Source organism: Opisthocomus hoazin, chromosome 6 (genome assembly GCF_030867145.1).
Source record: "Opisthocomus hoazin isolate bOpiHoa1 chromosome 6, bOpiHoa1.hap1, whole genome shotgun sequence".
Taxonomy (NCBI): domain Eukaryota; kingdom Metazoa; phylum Chordata; class Aves; order Opisthocomiformes; family Opisthocomidae; genus Opisthocomus; species Opisthocomus hoazin.
In genome coordinates, this window is record NC_134419.1 from 45,586,768 (window position 1) to 45,614,283 (window position 27,516).

The 27,516-nt window shown below is 42.5% G+C and overlaps 1 protein-coding gene across 4 annotated transcripts in view; it reads left to right on the forward strand.

Annotated features, from left to right (window-relative positions):
- The first annotated feature begins 6,261 nt into the window (after positions 1 to 6,261).
- The window catches only part of TSPAN14 (tetraspanin 14), a 52,689-nt gene continuing 31,434 nt past the window's right edge, over positions 6,262 to 27,516 (forward strand). For all 4 annotated transcript variants that reach the window (XR_012764247.1, XR_012764248.1, XR_012764246.1 and 1 more), the window contains exons 1-2: positions 6,262 to 6,511; positions 21,929 to 22,026. Coding sequence is in view for 1 of the 4 variants with exons in the window: in XM_075422985.1 (XP_075279100.1) it covers positions 21,946 to 22,026 (81 nt within the window). In the remaining 3 variants the exon portion in view is untranslated. The remainder of the gene's footprint in view (positions 6,512 to 21,928; positions 22,027 to 27,516) is intronic.

Genomic DNA, 27,516 nt, shown 5'->3' on the forward strand with positions numbered 1-27,516 from the left:
TGCCTTTGCTTTTTCATTAACATCCAAACACATCTGTGTTTCTAGAAGACTAAATCCTGTCAGTCTAGATTATTCTGAGATTCTGCAGTCCAGACATGCCACTCTGTCTACCCAGAAAGTTTCTTGTTCATTAACTATTGGCTCTAGATATTCCACCTCTTTGTGTGGCACCCTGAGAGGAAGATTGAAGACATACAGTGTTCACCTCGAACGATAATTGTGGCATGAGGGCAAGTTCCTTCTTGTGTTCAAGATTCTAAAAAAAAACAAAGAGGAAACAGTAACAGCAGATTAGGGAGAGTTTCCATCCTGGCTTGAGTTCTGCAGTAGAATGGCTGGGCTGTTACTTCTGAAAATAGAGGAACCGTTGCACAATATGATCGGTGAGAGCCAGTGGCATACGTAGCCAAATCTGCGAACCTAGGCTGTAGCATGAATTTTTCAAATGTGCTGATGTTTCAAAGTCTAAACAAAATTTTAACATTGCACTTGAAGAGGATTATCAAGTGTTGCAATTCCTTCATTAGCTGGTGTATATAAAAGGATAGGTAACTTTGGAAAAACAGGTGGGCTAGAATGTACTAGGCTAGCAGAAGAATTAAAAGGAAGGATTCTTTTGTCCTGGCAGCAGGTTAGTCTGAACTGTCATTCTGCTTTCTTCTGAACTTAAAATTAGTGAAACCTTCATGTATTGTTGGTACTGAGGGCAGGGATAGTTTGCACCTCTGAAACTTTGGTAATATGCCTATTTTTGCTCTGTGGGCCGGTGCCTACCCATCTATATTGTTCAGCTGTGTGCAAAAAGGGGTCATACATGATGCCGACTGTGTGAAACATAAATGCCAAAAACTAAAACTTCACAAACCCTGAGGCCTAGCCTTGGTTAAATCAGTTATGCAGGCTTTAAAATTGCATCATGAAATCATGACTTTTTTTATATATATTTATGTCCAGGCAGAACTAATTTTAACTACAAATATTTATGTGCTTTCCAGAGTGTGTTCTTCACAGATGACAACACTAGCAATGAGGATTTTGAGCGATTTGTATGTTTACCAAGATGTTTGTTTGAAAACTAAATGGAAATTGGGCTCGTGTGCTACTATCAGCTGAAGTTTGTCTTTGACTGTTTTGGGGGATGGAGGAAGGAACAGGAGTTTGGAGAGTAGAGCAGCAAACTCTACAGCAAATTGACTATGTGATACAGGCTTTACCAAGGCTCTCCTAGGACTCGTGGACGGCTTCAGAGAACTGTGTTGTCTCTGTCCATGTTCTGAGCTGCCTGGGTGAGTATGCCCGTAAGGTGGTGTCAAAAAGCTGTTGGGTGCTCAAGGAGGTAAAAGACTGACTGGAGGTGGGCTCCTTGGAATGGCCTCCAGGGCAGCCAGGCTGCTGCCAAGAGTTTGCTCCATGAAATGATGAATTGTGCCTGAGGGGTTTTTGTCCTGGGTTTCACCACTGAGAGAAGTACCGGTATCATGACACAAGGCACCTAAAACTCTTCCTCTACAAACCTTCAAAGTTCAAATCATTCTGTAAGTGGCCACTTGTCTGCTGTAGGCATATTGTTGTTTTGGAATGCAAGTGGTAGGAAACAAAAAAGATGCTAAAAGAAATGGGTGTGCGTTACTGTTTCTCACAGTTGCAAGATTCTACTGGTAACAAAGATCTTGGAACAGGAGGAGAATTCTGGATCACGGGTCCGATAGATTCTGGAGTTTTCTTTCTAGTAGTAACTGGAAAGCTTCGGCACTAGCAGAGAATGCGTCTTGCACAGAGATGGGCAAAGAAGGTACTGATCTTAGACCTGGATTTCAGGCCTTGTTCCAAGGGCTATTTATACACTTCACATAAACATGAAATGTGAAAGGCATGAACAGTCCTTGGAGAACGGGGTGGAAGCCAGCTAAATTCCAAGAAATTGAAGATAAGTGCCTTTAGAACCTCCTAAAGCTGCAGAGAATCTACTTCATCTACATACAGTTTTGCATACGTGCAGTTGAATTCTATCCACTCCAACCGAGCTGGCCGCTGGTTTTTGCAGTCAGACTGCAGGAAGCCCGAGATGGTGGCCCCGGGGCTGCAGCCCTGCTGTCAGCCCACCCGAAGGGACTGTGTTTTGTGATCTTGGAAAGAGAAGCAGGAAACCATCATGTCCGGCATTTATAATGTTTAGCTTAAGTATAATGGCTGTTAAATACACAAATCACTCATGCTACAACATGATGGAATGTTGCTTTAGTGTTGAAACATTTTTAAAAAGATTCATGAAGTCCTTTTGAGGGTGTTTATTAAAATACTTATGGAGACTGAAAGTTCTCTGCTCTGTCAACTTCAGTAAAGGCGTATATACGGTAACCATGTCAGCCCTAGGTGTGGGAGAGCGTGTTTTAACAGTGCTAGTTCTGGTAAACTGCTAGCTGGACGGGGTACTTCTTGGTTACAAAGTTACTAAAGCTTACCCACATTTCAAAATTTTCTAACCCTGTCTTTCAGAGATCAAATCAAAATTTGGAGCCACAAAAGCGCCAAATGGTATTTGAAAATGTTCTGAGGAATTATTATTGATAAATCTGTTTATTTTTTTTAAGCCAACCCTGGGATTGGTTGGGGTTGACTGTTGGTTATTGACATTTGATTATTTGTAGAATCTTCACAGAAAAATTTTTTTTCGTAGTTCTTGATTTTATTGTACCTCTGCCGCCCTAGTTCCTTATATGCTTTTAATGTTTTTATCTTTTTCTTTAGCACAACATATACACGAAATCTAAATCACTTCTCAGTGCATCAGATATCACATCATAGTTCAGCACTCAGCGGTTACTGTAAACCATGAAAGTTTTTTTATTCTGGGCTTGAGAAACAAGGTAATTTCTCTTCAATCAACTTTCCCTTGTTTGTAAGCCCATTCACCTTTTTGTCAATACAAAACCAGGGTTAATAAAAATTTGAGGACAATGCTGTGAAGTCAATAACGTTGGTGTAATACAGGAAGGTGCTGTTTGCTTGAACTTTTAGAAACACCAATTACATTTCCTATCTGGGGTGTCATTTTAAGGCCATTAGAAGGATGGCCTGCCTCCGAGGGTGTTTGCAGTTCATTTCCTGCGCTGCATTTGTGTTTCCCCGCGTGGGTTACCCGCTCCCACGGCTGCCAGACTGCCTGCAGTGGCGCCATTTGCAAATACCCACAGGGAGAAGGGAATGCCAAGGGGTCCCAGCCACCTTCCGATGCCTTTACTGTGATGCGCTGTGGTAGAAAGAATGAGCAAATTTCTTTTTCTCTGTAGACCGCTGGATGTCACTGCTACCCCAGCCAAAATGAAGGTCAGCGATAAACCCGAGGGTTTTTTCTGCAGTGAAAGATTTGGGTAACAAAGATGCCAGGAACAGACCACTGTAGATTCCGATTAAGCTAGAAGCAAGCTGTTAGAAAAGACATCTACTCCTGCAATCTTTTCACTTGTGTGGACCTTTTAAAAGGTCCTTTTAAAAATAAGAAACTTAAGAATATGCTAATGTTGAATGATACTGTCTGCGGTATATGAATATTTCTAAATGGGTGTGGAGGGAGTAAATTATTAACAGACTCACTGTAATCCTTACTAATGTCTTATGTTTTAGTAATATTGCTTTTCGATACCGCCAGCGTGTGAGTGGCTCCCTTTATGCCACAGGCTGCTCAGAGGCTGGTGCAGTGGAGCCGGAGCAGACAGATGCAACAGCCACTCCGTGACAGCAGAGGGAGCAGGGGAGACGGAGAAGAATTAAGTTAAATCACGGTTTCAGTGTAATTCACTCTAATTTCGTTTGATATCTGAATAGTTCCATCCAAATTTATTCGTATTCTGATTGATCTCGAAAATATTATAAAGGTTTTCCCCAAAATATTTCTACTTTCTCTTTTAGGTTCAGCTACTTATTTCTTAGTATTTGAAGTTTTTTGAAGTCTCTCAGTAGCTTCTGTGGGCTTTTTTTTTCCCCCAAACCCTTATCTCTCTTAACCTCATAATTACCAAATCCACACGATAATTCTAACTTTAACTCCAGTTTAAACTTCCAGTTTCCGGAAACCTCCCTGCATAAACAGAAGTTTCTTCCACTGACAAGTTGATAACGCTGAGCAGATGGAGTGGAATTGGTGAATAGCTCTGGTCACGCCATTTTCCACCAGCTACTCCTCATAATGGCTTATTCATTAATTTCAGGAAATGTTTTGTGGTGGTCAGAGGAAACAGCAATGAACAACCACACATGAACATCGGACTGCACAAGTTCACAAAAAAATTCAGATTTTCCATTTTCATTCTCGCAGCATTATTACACCCTTTTATTGCTGAAGTGACTGTCTTTTAAAAGCCTTCCAGTTTGCCCTACCACTTAGTTAATGTTTCTGTGATGGATGAGATTTTTACCCTAATTTTCTTGGCACCACAATGAAGCACACAGAACAGAGATAATGTCAAAGGCAAATAAATGGGACATGGAGAAGTGGTTTGAACTGTCTCCATGCTAACAGTGAACACAGCCAATTCAGCTACCCTGCGAACTGCTAACGCTACCCATTTTACAGGACTGCTTTAAATTGCAAGAGAACCTAATTTTACTGACAAATGCCCTTCCTAATTCCACAGTCCTTACATCCTAAAGCTGCTTAAATTTTCCATTTCCCCTGCTGAATCTTAGCAGTTACTGTTCCACCCTCGGTCTTCCCATCTCTTACAGCAGCAGCACACGGGAGCTTTCTGCCTCGGCTCTGGACTTTCTGGAGATGTGACTCAGTGCTCTGTAAGATGAAGATGACTCAAGTACTTCTGAGATGGAGAAAGGATCTCTTCTAGTTGTTTTTAACCCGTGATAATCTGATGACCTTTCTTAGCTCCCCTGCCTCACTTAGATCCTCCCAAAAGTTCAGGGGATTCTTCTTCCAGCATCTTCTTTCAGCTTTACCAGTCAATTCAATTTTACTTTGGTTTCTAAGAAGCCTCCAGCAAGCTTGGGGAGGCCTGCCACCTCCCCTCCCTTTTTTTTTTTAGTATTTCTCTGAAGAACTGCATGTAGGGGATGAGAAATCCTGACAGCGCGAGGAGCGGGTGGGTGACGTGCTGGTGTCTGCCTGCTTCCTCTGACTTTGGATGGGTGTGGGAACAGTGCAGTTAATTCTAGCATGGCTTTTGGTCGTCAGGCTTGACCTCGCGGAGAATGATCACAGAAGAGAAGTGCTAAGCTCACCCCGCTTAATTGCTCAGTCGTTCCTCTCAGCCTCTAGCCACGCACTCGGTGGCCTTGCTGCCATCTTCGTCAGCAGTGCTCGTTCCCGATCGAGGGGGAAGAAGGAATTCCTCAGCCCTGGAGCAGGTGAAGGAGGTGTGGAGAGTACGAGCAGGCCTGCCGCCAAGCCTCTGAGCTGCCTGCTGAACCACCTTCCCCAGCCTGGCCTTCCTGCGCACAAAGGTGGTTTCGCAGTTAGAAGACAATGGTTGCGCTCTGCAGGCGAGGAAGAGAAGGAAGGTGACAGAAGCGTTTCCCTGTGTCAAGGGAGATCATGAGGCCCTGAGAAGGGCAGAAGAGGGGTGGATGGAAGCCGGGAACTCGGCTGGATATGGCCGGGGAGGGGAGGGAGGGCATCTCCCCCCTGCCAGGCCGTGACTGGTGTGAGCCATCCCTTGCTCACCACACGGCTTTAACACCCCCGAGTCGGCCCCTCCTTCTCCTCCCGCCCGTGTCCCAGCGCCTCGGGAGAGAGATTTGAGAGCACTGGGACGCCCGAAGACTCAAAGTACTCCTCGAGGTCGTTTTACTTTTTTCCCTTCTGTCAGGTAAAGCTGAAGCTCGACTGTGCCCCCAACACCCCTCGAAGGCGCTGGCCCCGGCACGCCGGCTCTCGCTCCGCAAGCCCCCGAGGGGGAGAGAAACGCCGTTGGGGCGCGGGCCCCAGCCGAGCTCCCTCAGCGCGGCCCGGCCCGGGGCAAGGCGGCTTTCCGAGCCTCCGGGACGCGGCCATCTGGAGCAGAAAGCGGGTCCGACGCAGGAGAGCCGGGAGCCCTGCCGAGCCCTCCGGGCCTTCCTCCCACTGAATCGCCGGAGCGGGGCGCGGGGACTCGCCGGCCGCCAAGGGGCGGCCGTTCCCGCCGCTGGGGCGGGGCGGGGGCCGTCGGCGCTCGCAGTCTCCGTCCGGCCCCGGGGGTGTTCGCGCCAGCCCGGGGGAGGCCCGTGACGGGGTAGGGTGGGGTGGGTGTCACAGCGGGGGAAGCCATCGGGAGAAAGAGCCGGGCCTGCTCCGCGTCCCCTTTGTGTGGAGCGCGGCTGCGTGCGAGAGGAGCGGGCGTGGCCGGGGGACGGGCGGGCATTTCCGCGCTTCCTCTGCGCCCGGCGGCGGAGTGGCGAGCCCCGGCGCTGGTGCGGGGAAGGTCGGGGAGAGTTGTGTCCATGGACTAAGCCGAGGGACTCCGAGCACCGTCTCGCCCTCCGCCCAACTCGGCGCAACTTAGCGAGCAGGCTGCTGCCGCAGGTGAGTCCCCGCCGTACAGGACTGCACCTTTCTCCCCCCTCCCGTCTTTAAGCGCCGGCATTTTGTCGCTTCCCGCCCCTGAGAGCCGGCAGCCATCGGAGCGGGCGGGCAGCAGCCCTGCGGGCTTCGCGAGTTTCCTCAGAGCGCAGAGCCGCTGCCATTGTCCTTGTCCTTGGAAGGAAGCCGGAGGGGCCGGGCCAGGCTTCCTCTCGGAGTTCACTCGGAGCTGTTTCGTTGAGTGAGGTGCCACAAGGGACGAAAAAAAAAAAAGGAAATAAATATTTATTTGTTTTGAAAAGGCCTTTCGGGGTGCTGCAGCCGCAGGGCGGCGTTCGCCTGCTCTGTTGCACCGGCGGCTGCCAGCCTCTGCCCTCAATCCAGGCGTTGCTGGTAGCGGAAGCTGTGAGAGGACTGAGGCCTGTAACTTTTTCTCCCCTCACCCCCCCTCTTAATTTTAGCTATAATTAATTGTAAGCTGTGTTAGCGAGGGTGCTCGCTGACACCCTGTCAGCTTCCCGCCGAAACAGGCCCGGCCCTTGAGCTCGGCGTCACCCGACGGCGTGCTCAAGGGCCGGGCCTGTTTCGGCTCCTGTTGGAGTCCCGGCGTGAGTGTTTGTGTAATTAACACATCGCCAGTTCCCGCTTTGGTCATTTACCTTCTGCCTGGATGTCTTTGTAGTTTCAGGTGAACGTTTTATGTCTGGTCTGGGACCACTGCCGAGAAGCTGCTGCATACAGGCCCCGTGAGGAGAGTTCGAATAAAATGCGTTATACACGGTTAACGTGGGGAAAGTGGTGGGTTTTTTTTTTTTTCAGTTTGTAAACTTTTTTTTAAAGGAAGGGAATGGCCCTTGTGCGTGTCTAGGGAGAGGGTTTACGCTAGACTGGAAAAGGCCTGGTATTATGCAGGACCCGTGGTGTTATATCTGCCTAGCTTCAGTACTGGCTTTTTGGTGTGGAACAAACCACAGTTTTACACTTTCAGAGTATGTGTGTAAGGCCACTAAGCGTGTGTCTGACTTTACCTCACGTACTCAGTGTAGACTTAGTGGTTTAATTCTAAGCCTTTCTGAATAATAATAAAAAAAAGTTGTAAAAATAAGCAAAGTTACTTATGTTGGGTTTTCCCTTCCTTAGCAGATCTTCAAAGGTGTTGATGGAGGGAAGGATATTCTAAGATAACTGGCAGGATAACATTTTTCCAGCACTGCTTTTTTTTTTTTTGTTTTTAGAGAGATGTAAAGCTTGTGACCTAGAGCGCTGGATAAAGTGGAAGGAAACTAGTTCCTAGAGAATGGAAGTACAGGGTATATCTTGTTCGTAAATGCTCAGTGGGGTGAGGATCGCCTTTCTGGCTGTCTCCATCCTCACTAGTTGGATATCAGTACTCACATGCTCTTATAACTTCCTAAGCCACTTTATATTTACAATAAATGTGTGAAACTTTAAATGCTTAGATGCGGATAGTTGAGATGCTACCACTCCTCTGCTGGAGACAGGAATTATGTGGGGAGAGAAGGGGTCAGGTGGGAATTTCAACTGTGGTCATTGGTGTGAAGTAGGATTGAGCTGTGGGGGAAACTACGTTGCAGCTTTTGTTTTATAGTTGGTGTTTTTAAACAAATCCGGGACACCTGTGTTGTTGCAATGGTGTTCTTTATCCTCTGGCTAATAACAATGGAAGAAGGGGCTTTCAGAGTGCGGTGTACGTCCTTTTAGCTCTCTTGTGGGGTGGGAAGAGTGTAGTGATGTTGCTTGTCTTTAGAAGATCTTCATGTTTGAAATTGCAGTGTCACTGAAACAGCAGTTTTTGGAAATAGCTTCCCAAAAGTTTGGGAATGCATTTATAATAGTGTTGAAAAGCAAAGTGCAAATAAGTTACGTGGTTGGCATTTTACTTTATTTTTGTTGATCTTGCTCATAGACGGACAAGGCTTTGCTGGAGGTGAGGTCTGGAACTAAATCAAAATAATTGAAAGTTGCTTTTCTCTGTCTGTGTGCTCTGTGTAATTTTTGTTTAGTGTAAGTTGGTCCAGTTAGCTTCCTTTGTGGCTTTCTCTGTGTCGAAGCATTATCTCCAGTCCCCAGGTAAGATGACCAAATCAGAAGAAACCTCCCTTGAGTCTTAATTGAGTCTTATTCTTGTCTCTGGGCATAGGCTTTGCCTGACACTTACTGCATTGTAGAATAATTATTCTTATGCAGTTTTCTGTTAAAAGCTCCTCTTCTTCCTTCCTGCTTGCAGGGGGGAGGAGGGGGAGCAGAAAAAAAAGACAAGTATTATCTTTTGTGAGCACTGTGTTAGGAGCAATGTCTGTGCAAAAGCCTTCATATACGTAACATACCTCACAGGACTGAAATAGGATGTGTTCTGGGATGCCTTTTGCCGGACTCAGGCCTTGTAATACTTAATGAAAGGATCTTGTAAAGCCCTTTTTCTGAGCCCTGAAATGTTACCTAATTGAGGAACTTCCTTTGATATTGAAGATGTAACTTTTTGCTCTTAGATGTAGCAAGAATATTGTTGCCATGATGCGTTATGAATTTGGTCATGTCTGGATGCAAATGTGTAGATAATCGGGATGGAGAAGTTGAAGTTGTTGGCTAGCTTCTAATGAATAAAGGAGGAATATGCTTTTTGATTACTTGCAGGTTATTTTGTCTTGAGGCTGACCTCTGATTTTGATAGAGGGTAGTTTTATTTAGTTTATGGAGCTTTGGTGTGTGACTTCCAGTTGGCCATTACCTGGATATTAATGTTTGGAAAAAAAAGTGGGGGCATTTTTCAGTTGACAGACTCCTACAACTAATTCTCACAGTTTTATGTTAAGTTTCCCATCGTGTATTAGGTGTGGCACAGTTTGTGCACCTCTGAGCGTGGATAAATTAAACTCTTGTTCCTGTCTCGCTGTGTTAGATTAGAAACTCGTTGAGGGGTGTGTGTGTGGGGAAGTGGAGTTCACTGAGCTGTTACCAGAATGGTTCCTACAGATCCTCCCTTTGAGTAATTTTCTGCTTTTACAAGAAAAAAATTCCACTTGGATGGGGTATGTTGAAATAATGTGGGTTTCAGACACCAGACAAACGAGATGCTTAAGCCTCCTTCAGAAGTGAATCAAGAAGGTTTTTTCTTTCGCTTTTTGTGCCAGCTGCTTTGCACTGTGGCTTCCTGGGTCAAAACTTCCTGTTTCTGGTAGAAGGGACTTTGTACTTTGGCATCTGCGGTGTCTTTCCAAGGCTAATAGGCTGCAATTCACAAAATCCATGGACATGCTATGGTTCTCATGTTGCTGTAAACTGAAGTACCTCAGATAAAGTAAATCAAACCCACGAACAAGAATTTTCTTCAGAGTAAATGTTGCAGGCTGTTGCTAAGGGGAAGAAATTAAGAAATGGTCCTTTTCCAGGTGGCGTCTGATTGTACGTCTGAAGGATGGTCGCATGTCTTCCTCACTAGTATTGCGCACTCCTAAAATCTGTGGCTTTTCTAGAGCTGTAGCATTGGTAGCTTGTGCGAGGGTACTGCCACAGCCTTCTAGCCCCTAGTGCAGCTCAGGCCGGAACAGGATCCTTCTCCTCGACTCTTTGGCTCATGCCCAGCTAGAAGCATCTGGTAATGGAAAGGTTAAGAATAATGTTGGAGGTGATCAGAGTAAAGCTCATCGAGGTTAGATATGTGTGGGTTTTAAAGTTTAATTGTTTGGATCCCCCAAAAAGACTGAGATTTGATTTTTTTAATCTAGCAGGCAAAAAAAAAAAGGGGGGGGGGGAGTGAAGCATCTAAGTTCAGATGACTTCATTTTGAAAACAACCAAAATTGAATAATTTAAATATAGTCGAATGTCTTATATTTGAGTTTTTTGGTTTGTAAAATAACTTCTCTTTATTCTGGATGGCTGAACAAAATCTGTTTTCAGTATGGTCAGAGAGCAGAAAAATAATTTTTGGGTAAATTCTTCTATTTTAGGCATGTCACAGGTGAGGATTACAGCAAAGGATTTAACCTGCAGAAAATTGTGATCCTCAAAACTGACACAGTAAAGGATTGTGATGTTTGCAGTTGAAACCACTGGCTTGAATGGTCAGGCTCTTGCTGACCTTCTTTACCAATGTAACATAAATATTGATACTGAAGCCTTTTGAGAGAGGAGTATTATTCTGCTCAATTGTTCACACTTGACTTCTGTTATCGCTTATGCAGAAAAGTTTTAGCAAATGAAAATTAAATGTGTTGAGCACAAGAGGAACTGTGTCCAAACCCAGGGCTCTTAGCAGGGTTTAAAAGTACGTTTATTTTCCTTTCTGGTTCAGTGTGCCTCAGCCCCTGTTTGGAAGGGGGGAATGGTGATTCTTTTGCTTCAGTGTTTCCTGTCTCTCTTCCTCTTCTGGAGCAAAACAGCAGCTTTTTATCCCTTTGCTTGTGGTGTAGCCCATACACGATATGTGTAAGTGAATGCATTTCTGTTCTTATCCAGGATGAGTGCCTGCTTACACGTTTCTTCTGAGAGCTGTTTCTGTGTCCTTGTCTTCAGAAGTCTGTGCAAAGGCTGAAAATCTTAGTACTGTCCTCATCCTCAATCTGAAGCTGAACATGAAAGGCAAGGGTGCAATAAACATAGGGCTTTGCTTCCTCTTGATCTTTGCAGTAAGTGTTGTTGAATGTTGTCCTGATGTTACAAAGGAGCTTTTCTATTTTATGCTCCCAGTCTAGAGAGCAGACCTTTATAAGAAATTGATAAAGGTCTTCCATGTGAAGACCCGTTCTGATGCCTTGTTATGTAGCTAGGGCTCTTCCTTTGGCGCTGGTAGGCTCAGGCACTTGCTGAGCTTGTGTGGGCCTATGAGCTTTTGGCTTTTTTATAGGTTGTTTTATTTCGGCTTTTTCATTCTGTTTCAGTCAGATTGCTAGTGTACAAAACCAAATTTGTTCATGTGGCCCAACAGCCTTTCCCAGAAATCTTTTTTCTTGTTTTAAAGGTTTTTTTCCTGCTCAGATGAAATAATTGATACTTGAGTCTCTCTGGAAAGGTGTTTTCTCTAAATAATTGATGGACTTAGAGGTAACAAGGCAGCTTCCAGTTGCTGCAGTCGCAGCTGCTGGAAGTGGTATGAAGCACAGTATTCAGAGGCAGCTGAATGCTATGAACTTTAATATTCCGAAAAGAGCGTGGTTTGTTCTGCTTGGTGAGAGCTGTCTGCTCTTGCTTTGGGGTATAAAATCAGGGCTGAAACATGTACACTGACATCTGGAAGCTCCTGGAATAGGAAACAAAGGGAATAGCCTCAAGTAACTTGCATGTGAAGGAAGACACCGGAGATGTTGGACTTTGGTCTCTATGCGACAGCAGCCTTCTGACTGCCAGGATACGGAGCTGATTCTCTTGATGCACGTTTTTCCCCTCAACAATTTGTTATTAACTGGTGCTTGGGGAAGTACCTAATGCTGTGTGGAATAAGAACACAGTGATACAGCTATATATAGTACAGGGTACAAAACAGCAAAGCTTTCCACCCTGCCCTGAGCATTAATTTACTTCAGTTTGTCTGTACAGCAAGCCTGTGGAGGAGGGAGGTTCATCTAAAATGTCGTCTGGCTTGAAACTAATGGATGGGCAGTTGGTGAGATGACTCTCGGAAGACAACAAGGTGGCTTTTTTAGTGAAGTGTACAGTGTGCTGAGGTTGCAAAGGGTATTTTGACGAAGTGGTCATAGTGGTGGTCTGCTTCTCCAAAGCAGGATGGAGTACAACTGAAAGACCTTGTCCAGCTGGGACAAGTGAGAAGGGGAGGTGTTGTTCAGCTCTGTTTTTTTGAGGTGTGCTGCTTGTGTTACCAGTCATGCTGTCAGCCTGTTAATATGGCAGTTTCCTGTGTTCTCACATTTGTTTGTTTTTCTTTTTCTGGAGATATTTAGTGTTTTCCTTTCATTAAAGGTACAGATTAGGAAGTGTTTGTGTCCAACCTCTGCACCATCTAATTCTGCGGGTGCATTTGCTGTTAGTTATTGCAGAGACTGGCGTCTGCATTGGAAGGAGCTCCGATGGTGTCACTTCATGGCCTTCGCTGCCCTGATCTCTGGTTGACACACCGTGTTGTTCTTGGCATCCTCCTGAGAGGTGGAAAGCCTGTTTTTCCTCCTTCCCCTGGGGCGGATACAGAGTCTTCCAGTGAGACAGTCAAGGGTTTCTCACGACCTGCCTGAGCACTGGCTCTTGGGGGAAGGGTTGGAGCTGTTCAAGCATGGGCTTGGTGGCTTGGAGCAGCTTTGTTCTTGGTCTTTTTTTGTTCTTTTTCTTTGTGTTGTGGTAGTGTGTGCAGGGTGCTCTGCGAACCTACCTGCTACGTCTCCTGAAACATTAGTTTATTTCTCTGTCTTTGGGCTGAGATATCTAGTCTCTGAAGAGCTGACAGTGGTTAGGATTGCAAGGTGTTTGGTGAATGCCATTTTGTCACTTCTCTAACGTTTTCTGGCATTGTGTTAGAGGTTTACCTGCTAGTTGATTTTCGAAAGTTGCATAAGTGTGTGTGTTTCCCAGAAAGTCAGTTGGTAGGGAAAACAATTACATGGTTGTTAAGCTGTCTAGGTGGCCAAGAAGAGCTATTTTCTCTTGTGGCCTGTGAGCTGATGACCGTTCTGGTCAGCATGTAAGGTAAGGTTCTCCTGGGTGTGTTGTGAATGCAATTGGTGCGTGAGGTGGAGGGCAGCAAAAGCAAGCAAGCTTTGAAAGTCTAGTCCCCAAACCCAACGCACATTAACACCCTACCCACCCCAATAAGAAGCATTTTAGTGGTGCTAGGAGGGTCCGTCCTTGGGAATGATGCTCCTCAGGTGTTTGAAAGCATGAGTCTTGTTACTTGGGATGGGAGGGGAGGAAAAAAAAAATTGAGGTTTTTATGGATTCAGCTCTACATCATGTCTCCATGACTTGGAGATGGCATTGTTTAACCAGAACAAGTGATGAGTGCAACTAGTATTGTACGGGTACATACATTCATTGCTTAGCATGGTCTTTGCCGGAGAACAGGTGTCAATGCTGGAATTCTTTTTTAACTTTGAGATAGCTTGATCTGGTTTAAATTGTTAAAATATGTATCTATTTTATTATACATAATACATATTTATTTATTATATAAATACATAGATAGGAACATTGAGTGTAAAGGCTAAGAAGTACAGTATTGATGTGGACAGACTGCAGGTTACATCCAAAGCAAGGAATGATTTTAAGGGGAAAAAACCCCTCAAAACAACAAACCCTGAAACAAATTATATGCTTGTAATTTCTTTAGTGTACATTACTATAATCTGTCTCCTGTTTTTCCCTCTTGTGAAAAAAGAAAATGAAGGGATATCCTTTTTGGCTGAAATGTAACTGGAGACTTGAACAAGTGGCATTCCTGGAAATGAGGAAAGCCACAATACATCTAAAAGTTTAGGGTGTTCTCTGAAGAAAGAGTGAATTTGTCAGCAGAGAAAGTTGGTGGCTTCCTGTCCTTTCTCCTCTAAGTTATGACTTATTTTTGTGATGTGTAGTGAGTATAGCAAATGGAGGACCCATTTTGTTCTGGAAACATTTTGGTCTGTGTAGAGGTATGGGAGGGAGCAAATGACATGTGTTGAATAGGTTCTGTTACTGTTGGGTAACTAAATAGGAATAAAATTATTCCCCAAACTGGAAGTTCTGGCTCCTCAATATTTACTTTGTAAGGTGTCCAAAACCTTCTGTTGAAAGGAAAAAAAAGTCAAATTACATGATTGCTTTAATTTGAGGCCTTAAGCTTTGCCTTGCTACTGTTGATGTTATAGGGAGTGGGTATGTATCTGCTCTCATAAGAGGTAGTAGAAAGCAGCTGAGGAGTTTTGATCAGCTAAGATTATTCTGGCTGCTTGTTCTAACAGGCTTTGCTCCCTGGAGTGAATAAACTCCTGTTCAGAATGACTGACACACTTCTCCGCATTTCGCAATACCTGAATTTTCTGTGAAGTAAAAGGAAAACATAGCTTGTGATGTGTTGTGTATAATAAATAAGTTACAATGCAGGCAAACTCCTATTCAGGTGGAACTGAGAAAATTTTCGTAGGCATGAAAGATTCCACCCCCCCCACCCCCAAACTTTCCTAAGATGTTAATGAGCCATAGTGTTGGCTTCACTTATCCTGGTGTAATCCGACAGAGTTTTAACTTGCATGAGCATGGGTTATTCCGTAGTGCTATTGAGGATAAGGTCAGTGAAAGTCTTGCACCCTGTACTCCTGCTGCTGCCTGCAATTCTTAAATATTAATAAAGAGCCTGACAACTTACAAAAAGATCGTTCTTTCTTCTATTGTCTTTCACTCTTCTGCTCGTGTTTGGAAAATCGCTGGCTTTTAGACTCCATTTACTTGTGACATTTTGTTTTCTTTCTGCTTCCTGTGCTATCTCTTGCTTAAAGTCAGAATGTGGAGTGTACACTTTCCAGTCAGCTAGTTTGTGCAAATTTCTCTTGAACTAGGTAAGAGATCCATGCCTTTTAGCTGGTGCCTTTGTCAAGCACTATTGTATATTGGAGTGGAAAGTCTATCTGTTCGCTTACTAGCTCAGTGAACCTGAGGTCAGTGGAGCAGAAGTAGCATAAACCTAGTAAAATTCAGTGGATAGTCAAGTAGAGTTGTAACTCTCCTCCCTGTCAATAACTAGAAATATTTGCAGTTTGAATTTACGTGGTCAGTATATGCATTCTGTAGCATAATTGGTTTTCATTCTGACCAGTTTGTGTAAATGAATATATGGAATTTTTGGAGCTGCTTTTGTTCAGTGGACTTTTTTTTTTTTTAGTATTGCTAGTAGCTTTTATAGCTAAGTAGAAATAAAGACTTTATGTGAAAGCAAGGCCAACCAACTGTATCTTTTGGTAGTTTGTGTGAAGTATGGTGAAAAGTGCAATTGTTACAACTGCTGTTGTTCTGTCACTGATCTTTAATTGCTGTGGGAATGATCCCTAATCGTGCTTGCCTTTTTTAAGTCTTCCTTTACTGTGTTTCTGTTAGTTGAAGAAATTAAATGGGGCTGAAAATATCCCATGAAAGATGGTTTGAATAGCTCCTTGAATTAGTTGTGCAGTGTAGAGCTTTTATACCGAAGTATTGGTGACGTTAGTCAAGTGGGCAGTTCAGAAGAGGTTAAAGGATGATGCTTCTTGATGCCCATGTAGATTCTTTTCCAGAATTTTAAGGTGTCTACATTCTGAATATTAGTCTAAGTCCAGAGTACTCTTACATGGTATTTCAGATGCCACTCATCCATGTAAAAGCAGTGGCTTGGCCAAAAGCACATGTGTAACTTTAGTGTGAGTTGTCTGTAGAGCTTCAGTGGAGCTCTTCTGAATCTGTGCTTCCTTGGTTTGGGAACACTGGTGTATGTTCCTTACAAGTTTTCTGAAGTTGCAGTTTGTGCTGTAGCGAATAAAGCTTGGTCACTGAAACTTGAAACTCTGGCCATTTTACAGGGGTTTGGATCTGCTCTGAGGGATTGGTTTTGTAGAGTTTGTATTGGAGCAACTTGTGCTTGAAATATTTTTCAAATTATTTGAAGACTTTGAAAAAAATATGAGTCCCAAAAGATGATGTTGTAAGAAACCTGTATGGCTTTGGTCATGTTTTCCACTGAGTTCAGAGAGCTGTTATCTGCCATTATTTTTCTAGTGAAATAGGGATAACCTATCAGCAGTGTCTGTCCTGAGTCTTTCAGGTTAAAAAAAACCAAAAAAACCCCTTTGTTGAATAATCCTTAGGTTTCCTGTAAGAGTGAGCAAATATTTCTTTGCCCTTCTGGACTGCAGCAGAAGTAAATACACTGTACTTGTATTCCTTAAGAGAAGCTTGTGTTTTCTTTGTGAGGCCCCAGTCAGAGTTCCTTGGAGACAAAATTACAAAAATAAAGATGACACATGCTTGCAGGGAGTTCCTGAATCATCCACAGGGCTGCTATCTCTGTTTCCAGGAGCAGATAAGCCTGTAAGAGCTCCAAATCCCATCAGTTTTTCTTGCCTTTTGATTGCACCAGCTTACTCCTTACATGCAAAGGTTTGATGCCCAGCACCCAGAAATTGTACTGAACAGGAAGACTGCCTCCGTGGCCAGCTTCTCTCAGGGATGTGGGAAGAGCAGTCTGTAGGTGCCTCTTAGTTGCTTCATTTTCAAAAGGTCCTAAGAAAAATCTCTGAACTATCCCTGATCAGGTAGAAGTCTTTCTTTCAATTTCACAGAAAAACCTATTGATTGGGCATCTTCAAAGAATATGACAGTTATTTTTAATGGCACCATGTCTTGAATGAATGAACTGGTGCTTTTTGATGTAGATTTGGTGTTAATGAAGTAATAGGATTTAATAGTCTTATCAAAACAAACAATAGGCCGAAGTGCATTTCTTGCTGTGTCTTAGAAATTCTTCTTGCTCCTCAGTGTGTTTTTCATTTGACTTTGTTGATTTGCTTCACCAGCTTCGTATAGACTTTATGCTTTGTATTGATGAATGATGGGGGACCAGCCAACAGCCTACAAAATGAAATTTTTTTTCTTTGTTTTCTCTTCCCTCATTTCTGCCCCTGTTCCCCCAGGGTCGTCCATTTCAGTGTTAGCTTGAAGTGTGGTATAGCCTGTGGTGCTGGTGTAGGGTGGCATTGTGCTGTGTTTCCATGAGCACTCTCAGAAGCTGGCACTGCTTCTGGCCTCGCATCCCTGTTCTGACACCTGATTGCACCCACACTGGCATTTGTATGAGCTCTGGGAGGTAAATTGGAAGGCTTGAAACTGTTTTGTTGTTGGCACATAGTACAGGATCACAGGATTGATCTGAAGATTTGCTACATGATTTGCTGTGTGATTGTTTGCTCCGCTGAGTCGGATGATTAATGGTTGTGGGTTTTAAGAGGGGGCAGGAAAAGGGATCTGGACTATGTGTGCTGGCAGTACTGCCTGAACCTGGAACTTCGGTGTTACTGAGGTCTGCCTTGTAAAGCTAACGCCTCCTGAGAGTCAAAAGAATTTGTGGACCTAGATCAAGATGTGCATTAGTGTTGCAGTTGTTCTAGATTTAACATCTTATCTGTGAGGATTTCCCTGCATATCCAAACTAGATAATTTAATATATCACAGCTTCTGGTTTATGAGGATTAAAATCTATAGACTATGAATATCACTGCTGTAGCATTTTGAAGGTAAGAGTGGAATCCGTGGGTGTAGAAATGCTTTGGAAATGGCAGTAGCTTCTGTTTAATGACTACTTTTTTTTCCCCGTCACTAAAGCTGTAAACACCAAGGCAAAATTGTATTTTCTACCAAAGCAGCAGTGGTCTCTATTTAATTTTTAGAAATTCCCGTTGTCATGAGTGGGTGATAACTGTCAGCTGACATAATGTGACTTGCTTTGTCTGAAACACTGTAGAGAAAGTTACTAGTCTATGCTGCCCACACACTGCTTTAATCTTCCAAGTGTTTTGTAGTATTGCCTAACTGTAGTTATGTAGCCTGTGAGGTAAATTAAATGAAATACTGATGCAGCAGATTTCTAGACTGGTAGCAGATTACTCCTACGTTAGGAAACTTGATTGCTTTTAGTATAAACACAGGGAAGGAGGCTGTGTGGCCCGGAGTGAATTGTTTGGTCTGTTTATTTGTGGGGTTAGGGGAAAGTCAGACACCTACACTTCAAGTTGATGATGTCAGAATGTCACTCCCACACCAGTAGAGATTATACTGCTCCATATGGCATTTGGTGGTCTGTCAAGAAGAACTGAAAGACTCCTGATGAGGATAAGCAAAGAGTAAGTCAAATCTGCTCTTCGTACAGGCAGGTGTTTCAGAAGATAACATCTGTCTGGGGACCCATATGCCATTATAGGACAGCTTATTGCAACAAGGAACTACTACCGGTAGTACCAGGCCCTCTGTCACTTCAGAGCATTAAAAAAGGGCAGCATATAAAAAAGGCATTTGCTTTTTCATGCTGTGAAAATAGTGTGATTGGTATTGACTGGGGCATCTTGCTGGTTTTATGGCGAAGTGGTGAGAAATGTCTTACAAGCTGGTGGTCAAAAAGGTGAGCGTAGGTGGGGAATGGTGCTTATCAAAGTAAGGGTGCTTTTGATGCTCTTATTCCTATGAATAGTTTCACTGCAGTTGGCATTTGGACAGTTGGATGTTAGTCCCAATGCCAGGGAGGGAAACCTAACAAAGAGCATTCAGACTCTCTTTGTATTGTACGTCGTAAAATGGTATGCTTGTCTTCCTGCCTCAGTTTATTTTAAGCCTCTGTCTAGTAGAACCCCATTTTTATGAAATTTAATGATGTGCTAGCTAAATGCCACCTGCTGCCTCCTCTTTTGTAGTGGTAGCAGCAGGAAAAGCAGTATTTCTTACTAGTAGTATGTGCATTTTACAGTTGTTGCTCCTGTATTTTGCCAGGGTCCTGATTTTCATGGGGAGGGAGGCAGAATGGTGATGGAGACCTTGGTGTGCCTGCATCCAGAGAATGTTTGCACTGGCAGCCAGTGTGTTGCTCTAATACAGGTTTACACTGATGCAAATACAGTCTTGGACTCTGCTCAGATTAGTGGGGTTGTGCTGTTGTCTCCCAGTGTCTCCTCTTCCCCAGACCCATCACACTTACTGACTTGGACAAGTGTATGACTGTTGGTGGTTGAAATGTAGATTGCCATTTGGAGCTCCAGACCGAAATGAAGTCAGGAAAACCAAGCGTTCGTTCCTTCTCTTGTATTCTCCCAGCTGCACGCTTAGAGAAGCATCTCAGGAGAATGGTGTTTAAACAAGTTTTCTTTAGTATGTCTCATAATAAGAAGATTCCTGAACATTGTCTGTGAAGCTGGATGGGTTGAAAAGGTCAGTAACTAAAGCTGAACCAGGGTGTGAGGAAACAAAACTGTTTACATCTTCAGAATGTATATTGTAAAACTCAGTTTATGTATATGATTGGGTCATATCTAGGAAGGTCCTTTCCAGTCACTGCCAGTACTTCCACAAAGCACAATTTTATTTGTTTTAACAAAGATTATGTTTTTTTGCTATAAACAAACTGTGAGCATTAGGACCTAGTTATAAGGTGAGATTTTTGGAAGGCAAAACCCCTTGTTTCAGTATTTGGTTAAAACTGTATGGAATTCAGCATCTGAACTGTGGAAGTATCAAGCTCAGGTGTTAATGTTGAATGTTCGCACTCTTTAGACTGACAAATTTTGCAGTTATTGTTTCTATGAGAATGTGCAATGTATCCTTTAATCATTTTCCAGAGTCTGCTATTTCTCTGAAACCAGCGAAGCAGGTCATTCTGTGTGTTCAGTCTCTTTACTGGGGCTATTGAGGAAAAAATGTTTTAGTTCTGACCTAATCCACTTTTACTCTATCTCATGGAATCAGGAGGAGTGATTCGTTCTTTTAATGATTTTTCTGTTGCCACTGTGTCTGTCCAGATGCACTAATCTAGTCACCTGTGGGTAGTGTATCTTAAGCAACTTGCGTAGGTAGCATATGTGTGAAAGCTCCTTAGGTGATGTCTGGCTTTATTATATACAAATTAATCTACTTTTAGTGGATCAGTATGACTTGTGTAATACCTATCAATTTCAGTAGGATCTGAAAATTCCTCTTACGCACATGCAGACCACCTTAGTTTGAAAAGTGCAGAAATTATTCTCTGTTCACAAGTATTGTAATTGTACTTCTGTATGCCAGGTCACATGATTTTCGAATTTTTTTTTTGACTACTTAAAGCTGTGGACTGTTCTATGAAAATGTACCCTCCTTAAATTTTCTGCATGGTCTCTGCATTTCAGAAAATTATTTCCATTTGGTTGGACAGCAAAGAAACTTCCTGGTTAGGGTTGGAGAGGGATGGGGGATGTGGCTGGACCAAGGAGGGACTCTTAATCTGCTTCCAGATGGAAGCCAAGCCTGGCATGGGGGGGCCTCTGGAAGGAAACTAAAAGTCTGTCTGGGATCTCTGTCGATGGTGTCTTGGGCTGGAGATGTTTGTGTGTCCTTCATCTGTTTGTGTGTGTGTAGTTTTAGCCTCAGGAAAAATGCTTAGTACAAAATTTGAAATATTGGTGTTGAGATTTCAAAAAATAAAATCCTCCAGTAAGACACCAATAGTCGTACTCCATATTTGTCTTGGAAAATAATCAATATTTCCCTTAAGAGCGAAAGTAAGCTGTTTTATTGTATTGAATGGGAGTCTCAAAGTTGGCAGGTATTTAGTTCTGTTCCTTCTTTCAGCAGAATTGTTTTTTACACCCAGATGCAGATTGCCTTCTAAAAAAAATTTAATTTCCCTTCTCATAGCTGTGCGTGTGGTGGAGATCTTCAGTTGTCTGTTCCATGGTGCTTGGCTTCAGACTTTGCTGGGTCAGTTTGGTTTTTGCGTGCTGTCTGTGAATGTCCAGGTCAGCATAGTCCTTGAAGTCTTTTTCTTAGTTATGAGGTGTTTGAAAATTCTCTGTGCTTGCTTCCCTGTTTCAGGGCTTTCACTGACCTCTCCTAGGAGGAAAACATGTACCTCAAGCAAATGGAGGGTTGAAATGTGTAACTGCTTCTTGTCTGTCATAGGCAGCACTTGTGTGGTCAGTTGTCTAGAATGTGAGGGCTGTGAGAGTGCTTTGTCTTCCCTGCTCCAGCTCTCGATTTTACAGCTTGTGCTGTTTTTTTCTTATGCATGGCATTTCTGCAGGGGTGGTTTAGTTATAATACTCTGAAAAGCTGTAGTTCTCTGAAATATTTGAGCAACAGTTGCAGCTGAACCTTATCTCTAGTGTATGTAAGGAAACCAGAAAACAGAACTCTGCAGAGGAGATCAGATGTTTAGTGGTGGGGCTTTTGTTCTTAAGAGTAAAACCTCTTATAGGATACTGATTTAGTAAAGAAATGTTAAAGTATGGAAAAGACAGAGTACAACTGTCTCTTGTATTTAGCAATCTGTAGATGCTGAGATCTTCCAGGGAGCCACTTCTAATATCGTGCTAGCTGGGTTGTTGGATGTGAAATACACATGGTGTGTGTTTAATTTTGCATAAGTCCAAGCAGCTGTCTAAGTAGAATGGTTTTGAAGGAGTGAGAAAGCAGATGAATGTCGACTTATTGATGCAGATCTTCCTAGGCTAACTGTATAGCCAGCTTCCTTTTTGGGTGTCCCTCCCTGTTACCAGGTAGGGCTGCTTAAAGAAGACAGGATGATTAAGCAACAAATACTTAGAGGGAGTTTAGGGTCAGCAGAAGTTTGAGCTGACTTTAAGTATACTTCTGAATGGCATACTACAGGTTCCTGTAGTCGCTTTCTCAACAGATTAGAAGAGATCTGGGAAAAAAAATCCTGTATTCTTAAAATCTTTCACTGCCTAATTGTTCTCATCCTTTCTCTTCTGTGCAGACGCTGTGCTATAGAAGATGCACTATTACCGATATTCTAATGCAGAAGTCAGCTGTTGGTACAAATACCTGCTCTTCAGCTACAACATCGTCTTCTGGGTGAGTACAAAATGTAGAGACTGAAATAGTTTAGGAATACCTCAGTTTTATTGCTGCATATTTCTTCAAGAGAACAGGCTGAAATATTTACCTGAAAGCAGGAAGCTGATGTATGGTATTTCCTGGGTCTTTTGGAATTGAAGAAGCCCATCCTATGTGAGAAAGTAATTACTGTTGAAAATGATAATGATTCCTCACAATCTTTCCCTTCCTTGCACTGAAACTACAGGCTGTGAAATCTTGTTCGTACTTGTTAGTAACGACTTGGTATTTTGCTTGATTAACCCACGTAAACTTCTGGTAAACTACATTGGTGTTTCTGCACATTTTGGCTACTTTGGCAGTATTTAAGGTAGAAAATAAGCTTTTTTGAAAGCTGCATGTATGATGGACAAAATTCAGAATTAATTTAGAATCATAGAAAAGTGATGGAACTTCTGGAGGTCATATTGCCCAATTTTCTGTTGAAAGCAAGACCCACAGGGTAGGAAATCACTGCTCAAGAGCTGGAAGTCTTGCGAGCTTCTTACTTGTCAATTTTCTGTTGTCTTCAGCCTAATAAAAATGTTAGAAGGCCAGATAATACTGAGTCTGCAATGTCTGGGTATTGCTGTTGAAAACCACAGAACTTTTTGCTATTGTCACCACCTCTTGTTTGCTAGTGCAGTGTTTTAATGTGGTACTGTAGCATTAAGCCGCAGGAGAGCTTATCCTTGTGTAGATAATAGGGCAGAAATGACGTGTGTGGCTTGTGTAGAAACTTATTTCCAGTAAGGGTTAATTGGTTACAATATTTTCATAGTGCAAATGTTCTTTAGTGAGGATTTTTTCCCCCTAGCAACTGAGGATTCCCATCATCATGGCCTCGTGTCAAAGCATGTCCTCAAAGGCTACCAGCTCTGTAGCTACTTTTCTTCTGCCTAGTAGAACTCTTGTGTACCTGTAGTGGAGCGTGGTGCAGTGAGAAGTAATATTTGTCAAGCTGTTCTGCTTTTCAGAGAAATCACTTTGTGGCTGGGTGGATTCTCTTCAGCAGGTAGTGTGGGGGATATGTGAGAAATCAAGAGACTCTCTTGTTCATGAATATATTGGGAATGTTTTAGACTTCTGCTTTCTTTCTAGTGACTGTCTAATTAAGTGTTTATACCATGTTCATATGATTTAACCAGTCTATTACTGGTTTTAGGTAAATAACCTTTGAAAAACTGTTTTTTTTGTCTTTGCTGGGAAGACTATCAAGAATTTGCCTCTGCTCTTTCACATGAATTGAATTTATCTTTTTCTGTCTTCTTTTTAGTTCCCTGGAGAGTGATTAGATTTTGCTTTTTTCAAATTTCTTATTTTACTGTTTTGTTTTGAAATTAATGATGAAGATCCAATAATTTCTTTTCCTTAAAGAATCATTTTTGAATAAGAGATGCAGGAAAATTGAGCAGAACTTGAAATACAACTTGTGTGTTTCAGCTGATGTGTTGGCTGGAGGAATTGTTTTTCTGAAGAGGTACTAGTAGTCTTGGTAGCTTGCTTAACAAATGGTGTGAGACATCTGCTAAGAAGTTATTATCAGGCTGACCTAGTAAATTGTGTGTAACTGCAGCTCTTTTGATAAGAATTCTGCACCTTTAGTTGTAGAACAAGCTATGTAAATGTTGAGTGGGAGGGTAGATGCTCCTGTAGGCAATGCATGAATCATTTAGCTGAGACAGTGATTCAGGACCCTATGATAGTGGGCAGGCTGGGATGCCTAATTTAACAATCTGTAATTGGACAAATCCATTGTGTGTGGAACAAAGTAATTTTTCTACTTGTTTTAAAAGAACAGAAGGACTACAAAATCAAAAGGGAAATGTAACTGACTTGAAAAAGCAGCTTTTAAGGTGGGAATGTTAGTCTTGTTTCACTGTTCTTGGCTTGCAGGACAGGTGCTTTTTGGAGCTTTTTTTATGAGTGTTTGTCGGTGAGGGTGGCCGGTGTATAATGGATATGAGAGGTGATATTTAGATAGGTGTGCAGGCAGCCTTTTGCCTGTTTGAACTGTTACTGGAGGTATGATGGTAGCTCACCTGTGTCTCAACTCATGACACAGTTTATTCGCAAGCCAGGTAGTTTGCATGTAAAGCTGCATTTGTTGTTCTGTCATGCTTACTGAAGGTGCATGTTAATTTCCCCGTTGTAGCTCTAAAGATAATATCAGTGACTATATAAACTTTAAAGTGTATAATGAGTAGTTTACAGAGCACTTAAACTTTTTAGTGGGTGTTGTGTGTGTCAGGTTTCAAATACAGCTCACATAAATTGGAGGGAATGAAATACTGAACTCGAAAGAGGATAAATATGACTATTTTAATAATGGTAAGCTCACAGTTTGATCAGCCTTTAGAAGTCTAAATCTTCATTCTCTGGAAGCTGGTTTTTTTTGGATGAGCAACTTGGCAATAGAAGGTTCAGTTCTGCTGCCTTTGAGTTGGTTGGCTTGCAAAATCACTTCTCTATCCTTTGTGCTTGGCTTTCTCTTGTAAGAAAGGGAATGGAGGTTATAGGAAGGCTCTGTCTTAGGCATGATTTTAATGTGGTATTACTTTATTTTCATCTTTCTTTTTAAGCATGCTAATAAGATTTAACTTCTCCAAGTACACTTGTTCTAATGAGTAGGGATGAGGCAGTATTGCAACTATTAAGATGGCCCTGCAGGGAGTGCTCAGAAGTTTGAGATTACTCTATTACAGCAAGGTTGGACCTACTTTTGAGTTTTAAAGCGCTTTTTTCCCAAATAGCTTCATATGTCATAATGAAATAAAAAGACTGCAGTAATGCTAACGCAAGATGAAGAGCTTGATTCTGTCATCTTTCTGTTGTGAGTCATTTTGCAACTGAGTGAGTCCTTCTGTGAAAGCCTGGGGCGGGTAGGAGGGAGGGGGTGGACAAATGACCCCGGGGGGGTGCAGGAGTGCACTTGGGAAAGCCCAAGGAATAAAAGGAGGTGCCTCTATCACCTGTCTATGATGCCTGCTTCCTCATCTCCAGTTGAAGGATTTTTTGTGCATCTCAGCCAGGACATGGCTGTTTGTGAAATGAAGGACTGCATGTGTGCTCTGCCAAAGCCTGTTAGGTTGCATGTGAGCTCACTGTCTCTCAGATGAATTGAGAGGGTAAAATAGCTTTCAGTTGCTGTCATCTTGATTTATCTTCTAATGCTCTGTAGCTTTGTGTGTGGCTCCTAATGATTTTTGGAGAGACAAAAAACCCCAAAACTTTTCACTCATGCTATAGGAGATGAGACACTTTTGCCCTGAACATGATGATAAAGGGCAAAAATTCTCTTAAGCTCTGGAAAAGAATCCTGAGCTTGCTTTTGCGAAGTAAGAGAAGACCCTGGTGTAGCAGAAGATTTTCTTGACTTTTGCAGTGTATGTTGTTTTTTCAGGAACATCTAAAACAGCAAGGCTGTGCCAGGAAGAGGAAAGAATGCACCACTGGGTGGTTTCCTGACCCTGAGAGGAAAAGTCTGGGAAGAGACAAGGGTAGGAAGGAAGGGCTGTAGGCTGCTGATTGCTCCAGCATGAGTGGAGCTACAATGTAAAATAGGATTGTCCAGGGAGTGGAAAAAGCCTTATCTGTAACGGTAACATTTTGTGCATACAAAAACTGAGGGTGACAGGAATGTATTCTCATTGCTTCTAATCAGACCTTGAGGCAGGCTGACCCAATATCAGTTCATGTGCAGGGGTTGTCTTGCAAGAGTTATGTTTAGCTACAGCCTAGGTTTGAGAAACAAATTAAACTTGTTTTCTCAGTAGGGTGATACCAGTAGCATAGTCAAAGGAATTCAATGTGTGGTTGGGGATGGGTAATGCTTAAGCAAAGTGGTCTTGTGCATGGAGTCTGTGAGTTGGCATCAGTATTGTACATCTCTGGAGCAGAGCTTGCAGCTTGATGCAGTATGTTAACAATGTGGATTTTTTTTTCTGTTCTAAAGCAGGAAATGATCAAATGCTGGTTTCTAGTTGTAGTTTCCTGTTCAAAGGGGTACAGTCGAGCTGCGTTGTGTATGTTTCCATCTAACCTTTTATGCAGTATATGGCTTAAATGACTCTATGGCATAGAAGTGAGTTGGGCAGTCCAGTTTGTTCTTGCTTACGCATCATCCAGATTCTGGTGAAAGGCGAATTTCAAAATCCCTCTCTTTTGAAATAGCTGGCTTGCTCACTCTCACCCCGGCAAAATTTTTGGTTAGCGTTGCTACTTCTCAGATGCCTGTTCTCCCTTTCATGTGGCCAGTTAGTTCAGTGAGCTGATGAAGGTTAAAACTTTTCTTTCAGTTTGAGCTGGATCAGTTCCCTGGTCTGCCTCGTAGCAGTCACCTGAATGCCTCTGTGCGAGAGTGGTAGAGAAGAGGGTATTTTCCTAGTGCTAATTCTTTGTAGACCTCTGTGTTGGGTGTACTCAATCAGGCTAACTTCTGAGGTGGTTTTATCAACACAGTGTGTTTTACAGTAGTTTTCAGTGAGATACTTTAAAGTATCTTGGACATGGTATTTAAAGCAAAGAAATCTCATTTGGTTAAATGACTACCATTTTACTTCCTTGCCAGCTGGTTATCTTGGTAATTGTGCCTGTAAATGTAGTGGCCAATGGCTTTGTTTCTTCTGCAAGTACATCATACTTCACTCTTCTGTTGCTAAAGAAACCTAATGTATGTGGTTTCACCGCTTCTAGTGAGAATTATGAAACACTTGTCGTATTTGAATTAAGTTTTAGATTTATCCATGTTGATTCTGTGAGACTAAGTTTGTTCTGCTGAAACTGTTTTACTTGTAGGTAGTTTGCATAGGTGCTCATGGAAATAACTTTGCAAAAGTAGTGTAGTTTTATGAAACTGAACACTTTATAAGAACATCAGAGCAGTGTTTGTATTCAGAGGTGAGAATGAAGCATGCTAGTGAACAATCTACTTAATCAAGAATTTATTACAATTTAATTAGGATGGTAATTATAATGAAAGGCACACAGTTTGAAAAGGACACTCTATTTCCATATTCAGCAGCACAGTATTAGTGTTACACTAACATTAGTTTGTATATGGAGTGTGGAAGATGTGTGTCTTCCTAGTTCTTTTCCCTCATTTCTTTGGAAAAAGTTCCCAAATATCCAGCTGTGTCTACTGTGTAATTTACTCTGATTACTGTAAATTATACAAGCTGTCTTCGCCTGTCTCCCAGCATTTCTGGAGTATTTGGAATGAGAAAAAGGGCAAAGGAAGCATCAATTGCATGTGCTGTGTAACTTGACGACATATAAGTTCAATTATTGTTCTTTTTTTCTATATTGCTTCTTCATCTGAAAATCACTAGGTTAAGGTTTAGGGGTAATCTGGGTCAATATTCTGTTTATCTCCATGTGGATTTTAATAGTATTTTTAAAGCTGTGCTTTGATCCTGTTCTGGTGTAACAACATGTGGACAGATCCAAATTGTCACTTTAAATGTCCTT